At 43.2% G+C, this 13,949-nt stretch overlaps 1 protein-coding gene across 1 annotated transcript in view; it reads left to right on the top strand.

Annotated features, from left to right (window-relative positions):
- The window catches only part of EFNB2 (ephrin B2), a 42,335-nt gene that overhangs the window by 14,672 nt on the left and 13,714 nt on the right, over positions 1-13,949 (top strand). Inside the window, exon 2 of the mRNA XM_045977941.1 lies at positions 7,329-7,612. Coding sequence (XP_045833897.1) covers positions 7,329-7,612 — 284 coding nt within the window. The remainder of the gene's footprint in view (positions 1-7,328; positions 7,613-13,949) is intronic.

Raw genomic sequence — 13,949 nt, 5'->3', positions numbered from 1 at the left:
AGCAACCTGTGTCTTCTGTCAGGAGGTGACCAGAAAGCCCAATCAGCTGCCACGTGCTCCTCCTTCAGAACTTTGGACTAATTTACAAACGGACTGCTCCTTTTCTCTGCAGCCTTTGAGATTTAATTAAAATGAAATAGAAGCATTTTGTGGGAAGAGTACATGTTTTCCAAAACATAGTCAACTCCAAGTGTACTTAGTATAGAGCTCTGGCTTGCAAAGAAACCTATCCCGTGAAAGGACAATGATTTTTGGTGCCAACTGCTAGGGTGAACCTCCTCCTAAAGTTGGCATTCAGATCCCCTGAAACGTTAGCCAACTTCCAGAATTTTCCAGTGCAGTGATTAAGCCTAAACTGTATCCATCTCATAGTTTTCATTTATTTGGATCAACTGGTCGTATGTTAATTACTAGGGTTTGGTGGACTCCAGAGCTGATTTGTTACATAGGCCACAGTTCCAACCATAATAACTTTATTTAGTTCCTTCTAAGGAAATGCGTCAAAAAAGTTAAAATGGCTACAAGTTTTAAATGCTGATTCTTAAAATCAGAATTAGGAAATATGGCTCAAGAACATGATATCGTTTGTTGTTTGAAACCGTACACTGAAAATAATGTTCCATGCGATCACAAAAGCATTTAATGTTTATGGTACAAAATTCTGAAAAACACAGAGAGCTAGAAATCACCCTGGGTCCATCACCATCCAGTATCTGAAAGCAGTCCCAGGTAACGGCCCCGAGTTTGATCTTCTGTGCATGTTTCCTGTGTTGTCAGCCAAACAAGTAGAATCATACCACACGTTGTGTCTCTGTGCTTCTTTTCAATTGAAGTTAGCCACGCTCTTACAATAATCATTTACTCGAATGGAACTTTGAGAAGAAAGGAGAAATTAAAATCCCCATGGAAAAAGTAGCATCTGTGTTGTTTACAACTCTTGCTTTGCTCGGCAGGGTTCTCCAGAAGTGCCGTATCCTGTGCAGGTCCCTGTCCCCCACGGTTACATAGCGGCTGGATTTGTGCTGACCCTGTTACTGAGCCCCGGGGCCCTGTTCTCAGGCGGATGATGCCTGCCATCAGCAGGCAGAAATACTAGATACTGAAAGATTTTATGGAACTAGTAAATGGAAATGGCTCTGGATCCCAACTGACACTTTTTAACATAGGAGCACTGTCATCGTGTCTGGTTAAAGGGGGTTTGCCTGCCCCGGTTGTTTGTTTAGACATAGACATGGGTCATTCCTGTCTGTGTCTTCTTCTCATCTCTTTTATTCTCTGTCAGCTTGGTACTTTGCATTCGGTGCCACTTACCAAGTTGCTCTGGTGTGGCTGGTGGTCTGGCCTATCTTCCCATCATTTACCTCCATAGAGTCCTTCCCCCAGGGGAACCAGGCTCCTGTTTTTCGTATATATTTTCACAGACTCTGTCAGCATCAAGGGAGCCCCTGAGCGAGTTGGCCTTTCTTCTAGGTTCATTTTGGACAACTTCAAAGAAAAGCATAAGAAGTCATTGAATGTTTGTCCTGAGGGGTAGGTGTCCCAATCAGGGACAAGGGCAAGAGCGGGTAGGAGAGAAGATGGGCCCTTTGTGGAGGGATTGGAAATGCAGCTGTGAGGTCCCCTGCACAGTGATCCCTAGGCTAGTCTCAGCCACTGGCTTTCCGTGGACCCTCGTCCTCCATCTGGCCTGGTTGAGTAGATGGGACACCCACTGCCCCCCTCTGATTCCACAAGCACCCGCAAGACCCGGTAACACAGTGCTGGTCAATAAAGGAATCCAGACCTCCGGTCGCACGCGTGACGTTCTGGTCTGTCGTAGAAAATCGCGTGCTGTGAGCTGAGCTCCCAAGTAGCTGGTTTATACTTTAAATGCATCGTGTAGGGGTTTTTATTTTTTGTTGTTGTTTTTCAAAGCATGGATTCCTAGTGTGGATTAAAACATTACAGAGTATCATTTCGCATAAGGACTGTATTATAAATAGCTTCTACAATAATGAATATGAAGTTGAAATATCTAATTTAGATTCTTAGAGATCTAATTTAGATTACTAAATATTAATGTCTAATTTAGGTTATTAGATTGATTCAGAGCATTCCCTGTGGGAAGGGTTAGAGTCTGGTGTGGTGAATAAATTTAAAAAAAAAAAAGAAAGAAAGAAAACTTGGATTACATTTGATAGGTAATCAGAAGATAGAAACATTCTGGCATCCGATCATTTCATTTCAGGCAGGTTAACTGTTTTATTCCATATTGTCTCTGTGTTTGGTTCAGAGTGCTCGAGTGCTCACACCCATTGTCCTGCTTAGGAGTTGCCTGTTTGTATTCAGCAGGCCCCTCTGCTGCCATTCTGGGGGGCCCTGCAGTGAGCAGCACGGACCCAGCACCGGCTTCCAGGAAGCAGCCCTCAGCCGAGGTCTCCTGATGGAGAGGAGGGTATGGCTTCTCTCCCAGGACGGCAGCAGGGTGACTGCTCTACCCTTTGGTAGCCCGATTCAGAAGGGAAAGTGGCCTAGCTCTGTTTTCTGTCCTCTATACGACATGAAGCACTGCAGGCCTTCTTTGGGCATTGTTTGGGATTCCACACCAGCAGACTTTATGAAATGATGCTCATCAGTACTCTTTGTTTGGGTAGAGTTTCACAAAAACAACCTCACCTGTGGGGCATGGCTTGTAATTCTATGCTCCTTTTCGTTAGAAGACAAGTGTTATTTCATCACACAGAAAGAAATCTGTATTTGACCTCCACCGTGGAGAGCCAGGTTAGAAATCTGAAATTAGCCAGTGGTCACCACCGTAATTCTCTCTCTGTATTGTTTTGTCTCTCTTTTTTTAAATACTTCCTAGGTCGAAACAGGATTAAGTGAATTACTAACGATTACAAAATATTCAGGGCATAGTTACACTGTGTAGTCTGACTTACTAAGATCTCTCGGCAATCTTGAGGTAATAAAATCCCAATAGAAAGGACCTAGCTTCAAAAACAGGGTGTTGTCTGTGTTTTAAGACTATGGTTACTGACTTGCTTTTAACATCCGGGACACAATCGTTTTCCACTCAAAAGTGGTGTTATTAAGAAACTCACCCCGTTTCATTTTCACTTACATTTTGGATTCTCATAAGTTGTCAGAAGACCATCCGTAGCACTATAATTAAAACACAGATCTTACATAGTTGGCCGGTTTCTTCCCCACCTATGGGTTCTCAGCCTCCTGGGGCAAGGCTGGGTTACCAGATGGCCGCCTTTGTGAGCCGTGCTCTCAAGTGACTACTTTTGGAGCAGCCTCCACAGCAGGCACATGCTTGGCATGGAGTTAGACTCCACAGGATGACTGCAAGCCTGCATGGCCATTCACTTTCTCTTCGTTTTCCTTAACTTCGTGGCTTATCTATGCAAAGCTCAATTTAGAAAAAAAATTGCATTTCACAAAACCAGATTTATGCTCTAATGTGATGCAGTGAGAACTGAAAAGTGTGCAAAGAAAGGGGGCTTTTCCTGTCGTGTCTCCTGTTTGGCACAGCAGGGCTTCATCTGTTTTGCATGTTACGTACGTGTGCAGTGATTAAATCAAGATAATGTGGTGGAAGGGGCCTCTGTCGGTGCTTAGCTGAGAATAAGTTCTCAAAAGCAGCTGTGTATTCCTTATTAGTGGTTCTGGAGGGCTTAACTGCATTGCAGTTTAGATGGGAAGGGATTGTAGAAGACTGCCACACTCCCAGATCCTTCCAGAAAGAATGGGTCAGAGGCTCTGTCTGCAAAGTCTATGGTGCATAATTTGACTTAAATTTGTGTATATCTTCCCCTTCCATTTGTTCTTTCATATTTTTTCAATGAATGCATTATTTATTGAGCATTTACTATATGTCAACCCTTAGACATTCAACGCTGAACCAGACACATGGGCTCTGCCTGCCCTCAGGGAGCTGGACTACACGCTCCTGACCATGAGCACCTTACGCTTCTGTCACTCGGAGCGTCGGACACAAAGCAGATTGCTTTCATCGTTACGCTTGCTTGACTCTCTTTTTGCTCTCATGTTGCCTTAAAACAGGGTTCCTGGGGAGCAAAGGGGCTTTGGGGGTCTTGACTGTGCGCAGTGGTACTGTAGGCAAGAAATTCTTGATTCAGACTCTCAACACAGCCACACTCTTCGCTGAGAAACTGTAATTTCATCAATCGAATGACTGGTGCGCTAACCAGTTTAAATATGTGTATGTTTATTTTTATATACATTATGTTCCGTGTAAATCATATGTAAACCAGGTTATATGCAGGTATACATATCTACATCTCTATATATGTATCTTGTGTATCTGTGCATACATATGCTTAAGTAAACCTTTAAAGCACTCAAGTGCTGGGTCTTTTTTTAAGGAATTCTTGAAACAATTATTTTTTCAGGGAAAAGGATCAAACCCTTGCCTTGCTCTTTGCCAAAATGTATTCTGAAAAGTAAACAGACACTTTGTGGAGCATTTGGATAGTGGGTTTCATCGAGATTTACTTCTTATGAGTATATCAAATATGCTTATTGAAATTCAAGGTTTCTCCTCTCCCCTTTCATTTTGCCAAGCCATCAGATGACTTACCCTCCCCATCCATCACTCCCCCATCACTGACAGCTACCACTCTTTACATGATTTGTGCCTTCTGAAAATACAGTCTAAAACATGGTGGTCCTCCTAGCCAGACTGGCCCATGGGTCGGAGGTTCTTGACCTCAGCCCCGTCAGCAGAAGCTGTGACTCAGATTTGGTGAGTGAGGAGTCAGCCATAAGCAGTTACTTACATGGCTGGGTGGAAATCTCCCGTGATCCTTTGGTTAAGCATGAAAAAACAAAAAAGAAAAGAAAAAAAAAACTCTCTCATGAAGGGAACAGGATTGAGGGAGCATTCTGAATGAAGAAAGCTTGGGGAGCCAGACGTCAAACACACAGGGTGTGATGTGGGAGGGTTCCGAGATGCGCAGCCATCGCATGCGGCTGGGAGGTCTGATGCATTTCCTTAAGGAAACTGACTGGATGCACAAGAAAAGGGGTCCTTCTGGCTGCCAAGGATCCTGATCTCCAAAGCTTGGGCAAGCCCCTGGAGAAATGGCCCCGGGGTAAAAGTTGATGGGTGTGAAGGCCGGAGCTTGGAGAGGAGGCAGACACAGGCCCGCAGACCTCGACTGCGGTTCGGGGACACTTCTAACACAGTCTACTGCGTGCTGCTCGCTCTGTGCGGGCTCCCAAAGTTGCAGATTGAGGATCCAAAATGTGTGGCGCGGGAAGGGCCCCCCCCCAGGCAGGAATTGGCCTCTGGTTCTTGGATGCAGTGAAGATTTCCTGACAATGTCAAGGAATAAGACACAGGGAAAATGTCGTGTTCGGAAGGTGAGCCGTGTAATGGGCACCACGTTTCCTTCATACCGACCTCCAGGCCACCTGCCCCCACTTCTTAACCCAAACGACACTTAGAATCACTGTGAGGGGCAGAAGTGAAGACAACAAAGCTTCATCCACGAACGTTCTGGTTCAACCCTTCAGTCCCTCTCCCAGAACCCAGAGTTGTGTTTTACCTGCAGGAAAGACAGAATGGCCTGCAGAGATAACATGGGCACTCAGGAGGTGGGTCTGAGAGTTGACTTTTCAAAGCATCTCCCCAGAAAACTGTATGAATGGCCAAGAAAGTCACAGAGAGGCTCTCATTAGTGGTGGTCCTCATTTGTCAAAAGTTTTAGAAAGAGACTTCAAGGGTGCACACTTGGTTGTTTAAATGTGTCATTCTTATAAAAAAAATACTCATTTTGAGAAAGACTTTGTTAAATGTGTCTTGTTCACTTTTCTTTCCTTCCCTTCTTTCTGTGTGTCATGAAATGTCTTATGTCCTTGCTAAAGGAGCTTGGGGGGGAAAGGGGGGGGACCACACTTTCTTTGGGTTTATAAATGACACATTCCCAAAGAAGGTGACAAACCACCATTGCAGCATGAATTTTTCCTGCCATAAAGAGTATTGGTTTTAATATAAATCTATGCTATGATTTGTTATGTTCTGTGATGGTTCACAACAACCTCCTGCACTTTTCAGAAAATTAATACCATTCATTAGCATAAATCATAACCCGTTTCCCCAGTCTGGGCTTGAAATTGGAGGTGCCCTATCATCCACGAGCTCCCTTGCTTTCTCTCTCCGTGAATTATGACCCATTAATTGTCATGGCTGGTGGGCTTCCCTGGTATAATAAAGGATTGGATTGGAAGGATTCAGATGTGATGCTTTGTTCTTGGGCTTTAATATTTTAATGAGCCTGCAGGCTTGGCTGCTTACCGAGGGAGGGACTAGATGGGGTTTCTGAGTGTGTTGTTAGTGTTAGCACTTGTGGATGGATGTTCATTAGAAAGCTCTTGTTTCAGTTACTCAGAGAAACTCCCCATTAGGAAAGATCTTTCAGCAGCATGGCAAGCAAGAAGGAGAAGGGAGAGGAGGGAAGCTTTTAGCTGTAAGCTTCAAGGGGATATTGTATCCGTCATCTTAGTTCTAAAGATTTGCTTCTAAGAATTAATTGGAGCAAATACATCTCAAGGCAGAAAAAAAGGTTTGTGGAGCAGGGACAGTGGTTGCCGTCCTCGCACTGGGAGGACTTCTCATCTTGCAGCTGAATCAATAGGACAGGGAGTTATTTCTGGTTATCTTTTATGGGTTTGTAAGACATTTCTTTTGTTCGGTGTAATAAAAAACCCATTGTCTGATCAGTGACTGACTAATTACGATAAGTAATTTGAAACATTCTTGATGAAACTTGTCTGTTAATTAACATCAGCAGCAAATGGAAACTAACAGGACAACAAAGTATTAGTGCACCCACTCTTCTTTGGAATTGACGCCATCTTTCTATGGCGCATCCAATAAACCAAAGCTGCCGAGGGCTAGAAAAATAACAAACAGGTGTGAAGGTCTGACTCACCACCTAGGAAAAGTTATTGTGAAGTTATACAAAGGAGTACTGAAATATTACAAGCGAGGGGGTGGTAGAAAGGAGTGTCAGGAGGTTGACTGATCCTGTTGCATAGAGTAAGGAGAGAGTGGGGTTTTTCTTTTCTTTTCCTTTCTTTTCTTTTCTCTTCTCTTCCCTTTCCTTTCTTTCCTTTTTTCTTTCTTTCTTTCTTTCTTAGAACTTAATTCCTAAGTACATTCATGCCCTGCTGATCTGAACTAAGATACTTTTGGCAAATACAAATGTGGATTTATAAAATTGTACTTTGGAATTATTGACATTGGCTAAATTGTAATTATCGTTAATATTGTTAATTTTATCAACTCAATGGCTTTTTTTTTTATGCTTTTTTAGATTTCTACCTGGACAAGGACTGGTACTATATCCACAGATAGGAGACAAATTGGATATTATTTGCCCCAAAGTGGACTCTAAAACTGTTGGCCAGTATGAATATTATAAAGTGTATATGGTGGATAAAGACCAGGCAGACCGCTGCACTATTAAGAAGGAAAACACCCCCCTTCTCAACTGTGCCAGACCAGACCAAGATGTAAAATTCACTATCAAGTTTCAAGAGTTCAGCCCTAACCTCTGGGGTCTAGAATTTCAGAAGAACAGAGATTATTACATTATATGTAAGTATAATTTTATTCACTTATCCTATAGAAATTAAAATAAGCTAAATAAGTCTATCAATTTTTTAAATTATTACTGTGGCAAATAATTTGGTGAGAATCTTTGCTGAAAATTGTCCATTTTTTTTTAAGAAACCTTAATTGAATGAGGACCCTGTACCAATATTATTCGATAATATAAATACCCAAAGAGGAGAAAACCTCCTAGAGTTTTTATAGTATTGAAATAAATGGATATTTATGAATATACTCAGCATCTCTACTGACAAAACATTTTTAAGGACCACTGGTGAGATCTCATAGGTAAATCTTATGCGATGACTTTTCTCTTCACCCATCCATCTGTCCATCCATCCATCTGTTCACTCACGCATTTAGTAATTTAGTGTTTACTCTATGACAGAAGCTGTGTGTAAGTGCTAGGGATTGAACAGTGAACAAGGTGGTTCCTTGTGGAGCGCCCATGGATTCAAAGGATAGGGGGTTAGAGGCAAAACAGAATTACACACTGACGTGTTAAAACCAGATTTAGAAGTATAAGACTTGGGTTTGTTCAGTGAATTACCTTTTCCTTCCATCTGCGTAGTAATATGACACATTGTTGCAGGAAACGGTACTAGAGATCCCGTGTGTGATGTCTGAGCTGCTGCTCCCTTCATGACACGGTGAGGGGAGAGGGTACAGGCATCCAAGCACATGCCTGCTAGGAGCACGCGAAGTGTGGGCACAAGGAGCGGGTTGTTCCAGGCCCAGGGTTTTGTCAGAGTGCAGGCTGCATGATTATTATCACTCAAGCCATGGAGTAGTTTTTCTTTTTCTTTGGTGTAAAGCTATGCCCATAACTGGGCAGGAGTGCGCACATGATGACCCCGGCTCCGGCTCACGGGGGGTGCAGAGCTCCGTCCTGGGATCCCATCCCATCTCTTGGTGCAGATGGCTTTCTCAGCCTTCTGGCCGCTCTTGGGAATACAAAGTCAGGAATTCACTGGATACTTACTTAGTACTCAGTAATACCCTGTTTTTTACTACATGAGTTATTAAGACAAAGATGGTCATAGCTGTCTAATTATCTCGTCCTTGCTGCAAACGTGAAACACCAGGGCCTGAAAACCTGTTTGGAAGCCAACTTGACACAGAGAGAGTGGCAAGACTCAGGGCCACAGAGAAAGGGAAAGTGGGAAATTATAGATTTAAAGGAATAATTATCATAAAATGAAAATAAAAGCATTCTGAGGGATGAAACAAGGAGGCGGGATGGTAAAGTGTACAAAATAGTAGAGAAATCTTTGAAAATTGAAGTTAGTTATTGGGTAAAACCCATGAAGATACCAGAAGCCTAGTGGCTTGCTTATTTATTTATTTTAAAGACCTTTTAAGCAAGACTGTCTGCCAAGGACACTGATGTGTAGTGCAGGGACCTGATGAATTCCCAAGGAAGGCTGCACCCCCCCGGGTGGGTGGGGGAGAGCTCACATGGTGCCTTGGGGCGGGCGGTGCTCTAGAGCCCCCCGCGCCTGCGGTTCCCAGCATCAATCCCAAGAACCGTGTGTCCTGCCCAGGTGCGCGAGCCTGCTCTTCCCTGCAGATAAGCCGCAGACCCAGATTCTGTCCTCTTAATTTCATTTATGACTTCATGAAGATGGCTTGGTACAATGTGCATTCCCCTGAGTGCAGGCGGGGTGTTGGGACGCTTCTGAGGTGGTGTGCATCACCTTTGTGCGGAACAGTGAGCACTGCGTAACTACGAGGCACCGTGACGTGACAGGTGTGTATTTAGAGGCCCGACTTAATTTACACTTCCAATATTAATCTATACAGTAGCGGCATCTCTTCCTTGTCTTTCTGTAAAAAACTCATCATGAGTTAAAGTGGCAGGTAGCCGAGCTCCCCTGGCCTCCAGAGCTTGCCTCAGAGGGACGGTTTGCCAGGTAAAACCTCATGGGAGCCTGGGATAAGAGAATCTTTCTTAAAATAGAGTGTGAAACAGTGAGAGGTTGTTGGAAGGCTGCCGGCCAGGTGAGTGTCCGGGCTGAAGGCTGGCCAACAACCGGGGAGGCACTTCCCAGACCCCTGAACGATCCCATCATGTCACAAACATAGGAAGACACTGCAGGTACCTGGGAAAAGCCAGAAGCTCATTTCTCATGCCCGGCCCCGGCCAGCAGAGCTCACCCACTGATAGACAGACAGACGAGCAGAACACGTTTTACAATTGCTTAAAAAGTCAGTGCCGACTTTCCATTGCTTCTGCAGGAATTCCAAGATTTTTAGAAGTCTCTGATTTCCACATCGCACACTCACTCACCATACACCCTGGAGTTACACTTGACTTAAAAGAGGACTATTCAAGACGGCATAATGGAGAGCACTCAGACTCACAAATGTATCTCGAACACCTCAGGCCCTCAGTTCACTTTGAGACCGTTAATGTGGGTTTGGGAGATGCGGCTACACACCTTGTATCCCAACTCTGAATCTTCGTTGTTTAAGCACTTTCATCACTACAAGCATGCGTATTAACATCGTCGTCACTGTGAGCTGGCTCCTTGTCATGGGCAGGATCAGAGAAGTGACAGTGTGGGGTCACGCCACCCCCCAAGGGGAACAGTCCAGTTTGCCAGTAGTCAGCCCGGGTGCTGGATAACACCCCAGGGAAACTGATTCCAGGAGCAATGGGCCAGCAGCCCGCGGACCTGGAGTCGAGTCCCTTGCCTGCACTGGGAAAAAGTCACCTTACCTCTTGAATTTTGATTTCTTTTCTAGAAAATTCTTTTGTCATTTATCTTATGGCCAGTGATGGAGGCCTGTAGTTCCAAACCATTCTGTGGTTGGATATATACATCCTGTGTAGGATCTCTTGTTAGTGTGTCTCTTCTCCAGTCGAAATGGATGGAATCTGCTGTGAATTCAAAGACCTTTACTTTGATTTACAGTGTTACCAGATTTTTAGAATATAGTCATCGGGCTTTGGAGTTTTGGAAGTAAATATTAATTTTTAATTGCAAGTATATTTTTAAACCTACCAAGTATCCACTAAATTCCCTTAGGAAATGACATGACAAAATGATACGCTTCCTCATTAGCTCTTCTCATAGATGATTATTTGCTTTGACATGTGGCAAAATGATATGTGTGGGTTTTCTTAATATTTAGAATTGACTTTTTCAAGTGACCTATTTCAGTAATTAGCCTTAGGCCTGATTTGCATCATCAAACTCCTAATCTTAAATGATCCAGAAATAGGGATGTTAGTGCCATTTGGTCTGAAAAAGCCCCCCTCCCCCATTCTTTATGACATTCACATTCTTAATTGCCTTAAAAGCATAGTAAGCATTTATATAACCTAACAGTTATGTTTGTCTTTAAAATTTCAAGAAGTTTATGAAATAACTATCTGTTCTTAAGTGCCCGTTTTCAAGGGAAGCTTGTAAACACTCCAGTTCCCGGAGGGGAGCACTCCTGTGTTCTCAGCCTTTGTCCGTATCTGTGTCAGTGACTTTTCTGGTATAGGAAGTATCATAGGACACTTCCTGTGCGTGGCTTACACTTTCTTTTAGAGATGGTAACACTGGGCCCAATGAGTCAGCAGTTTTGGTCTGTCCGCCCTTTGCAACATCCAACCTTATGAAGGTTCTGCAGGTCGCTGGTGCGACCTCAGCATGGAACCTTGCAAAATACCAACAAAGACGTGGTCTTCACTCTACCGAGATTGTGTGAGTCAGAGATGGATGAAAAATGAGTGCTGTTGTGCCGGTACTTTTTAAGTGAACAGTGGCCATAGCTGAGCTGTGTGACAGGGGCGGCCACGGGCACCAGGCCCCTCCCAATTTAGCCGTCTGTAAGTTCTATGGTATTTTACCTCAAACCCATAGCCGAGACTTGGACTTGTGGAGTAAGTTGCTATTTCTAACAATTGTTGGATTAAAGATTGTTTGCTAATGTATGCCCTGCCGTACCGACAGTGGGCCTTCCCAAGCTGCCCCTCCCTTTCTTTGCCGTGGGAAGGCTGAACGAGGTTGACTGAGTTATGATTTCCTAGGTCATTGGTTTAGTTCCCCAAAGCAATTTTCTAAAAATCAGAGCATATGAAATTGGAAGCCTCCACAGTCAGCTTCGCTTTGCTGTTTCTTAGGCATAAAGTTCACTTCTGTGCAAAATTGCAAAATAAATTAAAATGCTTGCATTCAAAAACAAGAAAACGCTATTCTTCAAGAATCAAAACAGAGGAACAGCAGATTTCATTTCCTGCATTTTCGTTAAATATATATGTGTATATGTATTTTTTTTTAAATTTATATTCATTTACTTGGGTTTGTTTTCCTTTCATGTTTCCTATTTGCTTATTTCAGGAAGTAGGTCTGACAGCTGACAGAAAACATATGGGATGTACCATAACCTCTCCCCAGCAAGACAGTGGTGGGAGCTTTCGAATAACCTCTCACGTGTGGATTTCTCTTCAGATATATAAGAATGTGTGGTCTGTGTAATGATTATGGGTTTTCTGTCATGAGTTAATTTATATGATAAATGTAAACAAAAGCTTCATTTCCATTAAGTTTAATGATAGGACAGTATCAGCCTATGACTTATGTCCCTGACTTTGGGGTGAGGATTTATGTTTTAGACCTTGTATAGAGTTGCCAAATTCCGGCATTTATTTTCTATTTCTAACCTACAACTGTCCTCTTTGTAATGGAATGTCCATCAGACTCTTGGGTGTGTGGACAATTATCTACACACACCAGTTTGGGTGACAGACAAACATGGTGGGTGGGAGTCTGGGGTCCGGTTCTTGAGTGCCCTTCTACAAGTAACTTGCCCAGCCTCGGCCTTGAGCTCTTCGTCTGTAAACTGGGCAAGCTGTCCGTACCTGCCTCGGCAGATCGACCTGAGATTAAGTGGGTGTTACATGTCAAGTGCTCATTTCCAAGATTGGCTCCTGATGAGTACAGCCACGGGGACCCTTGGAGCAGAGCGTGTGAGGTCAGAAGACCAAGGGCAAAGCCATGCCTTCCTGCAAGCTAGCGGGCGGGGAAGATGTACCCACAAAGTGTAATTTATTTGCAAACCATCCATAAAATGAAACTCCAGAGAGTTTACAAGTTTCAGTAAGGCTGCATAACTTAATTATAAGATTTCTGCTCTTTGTCTTAGAGTGTTATAAAAGTTCTTTTGTCCCTGGGCTTCCTCGACCAAGAAACATGCATTTATATATCTTTTTGTTGGTGGAATTGCCCGAGCTTGTTAGCAGATCCTCTGTAAGACCCGAAAGAGACAGACCGGGAGGAGTGTTCTATACATATAATCATTTCCCCGCTCGTCCTTTCACCAACCTTGCCAGAGCTTTTTCATAGTTCCCCAGCACACAAAGGAAACACTGTATTTTTATTGATAATTTCGGCAGTATCCTAATGTAGTGTATTTTCCCAGAGAAAAAAGAATTATGTCGGGGTTGCCTTGTCACTGAGGCTAGCTGGGAAAGAACATTTCATTAGTCTGATAATTAGAAGTGTTGTTTCTATTACTTTTTAACATAACGTGAAATCCTCCTCTGACGGTACTGTGGGCTCTTTCCGAGTGTAACAGTAAGCCTCCTGGTTGGTTTTCCTATGAATAAAGCTTACATTCTTTCCACGGAAGTTACAGTCTCACTTTCTGCCTAACTGGACATTGGACTGAGAAGCTTCTGACTGACTCTGTTCACACCCAACGGTGTCTCCTGGGCAGTAGTGGGAGGCCTGTGGACGCTCTTCCTTATTCCCAAAAGTCACTAAGGAAAGGAGAAAACTGATTTCATAAAGTGATGAGAAGACAAGGGAGGGGAAAGTCTGAAAACCCTATGTGCAAAACAAGAGCAAAGCGAGAGCAGATGAGAAATGAGGATTACTTGGAAAAAAAGGAATTTTTTATGAGTTGCCCAGAGTAAAACTGCCTTTACAGTTTCATAAGATACATGCTAATATCTCCAGTGCCTGTATTTATAGCTTTTTTAAAGTTCACTTAGCCTTATAAATAATGGACTAATACTAGAGAATGAGCGAGAGATAGTTTCTTTCTTAATAGCCTTTAATATTCACCTTGAAGATGAAAACTAAAAGCAAAATAAAGCACTTAAAAAAAATAGCCAAGAGGCACAGACAGACATAAAAAGATCACTTTGAGAAAACTTATTTGTGTAGTTCTTAAGAGTCCCACATTTGTTCCTAAAATTCTGAGATCCCAGGCTAGGTGTTTGATGACTTCAGAAGGGACGTGTTATGGTCTCACATACTCTGTGTCCCTTGGCAGTCTCTGAATCAGGTGGTAGAGAAATTTTTATCCCTGGGAGAAAACAAGA

Source organism: Meles meles, chromosome 14 (genome assembly GCF_922984935.1).
Source record: "Meles meles chromosome 14, mMelMel3.1 paternal haplotype, whole genome shotgun sequence".
Classification (NCBI taxonomy): domain Eukaryota; kingdom Metazoa; phylum Chordata; class Mammalia; order Carnivora; family Mustelidae; genus Meles; species Meles meles.
The sequence above is the reverse complement of the archived record's forward strand: the minus strand, read 5'-3'. Positions and strand labels throughout refer to the sequence as shown.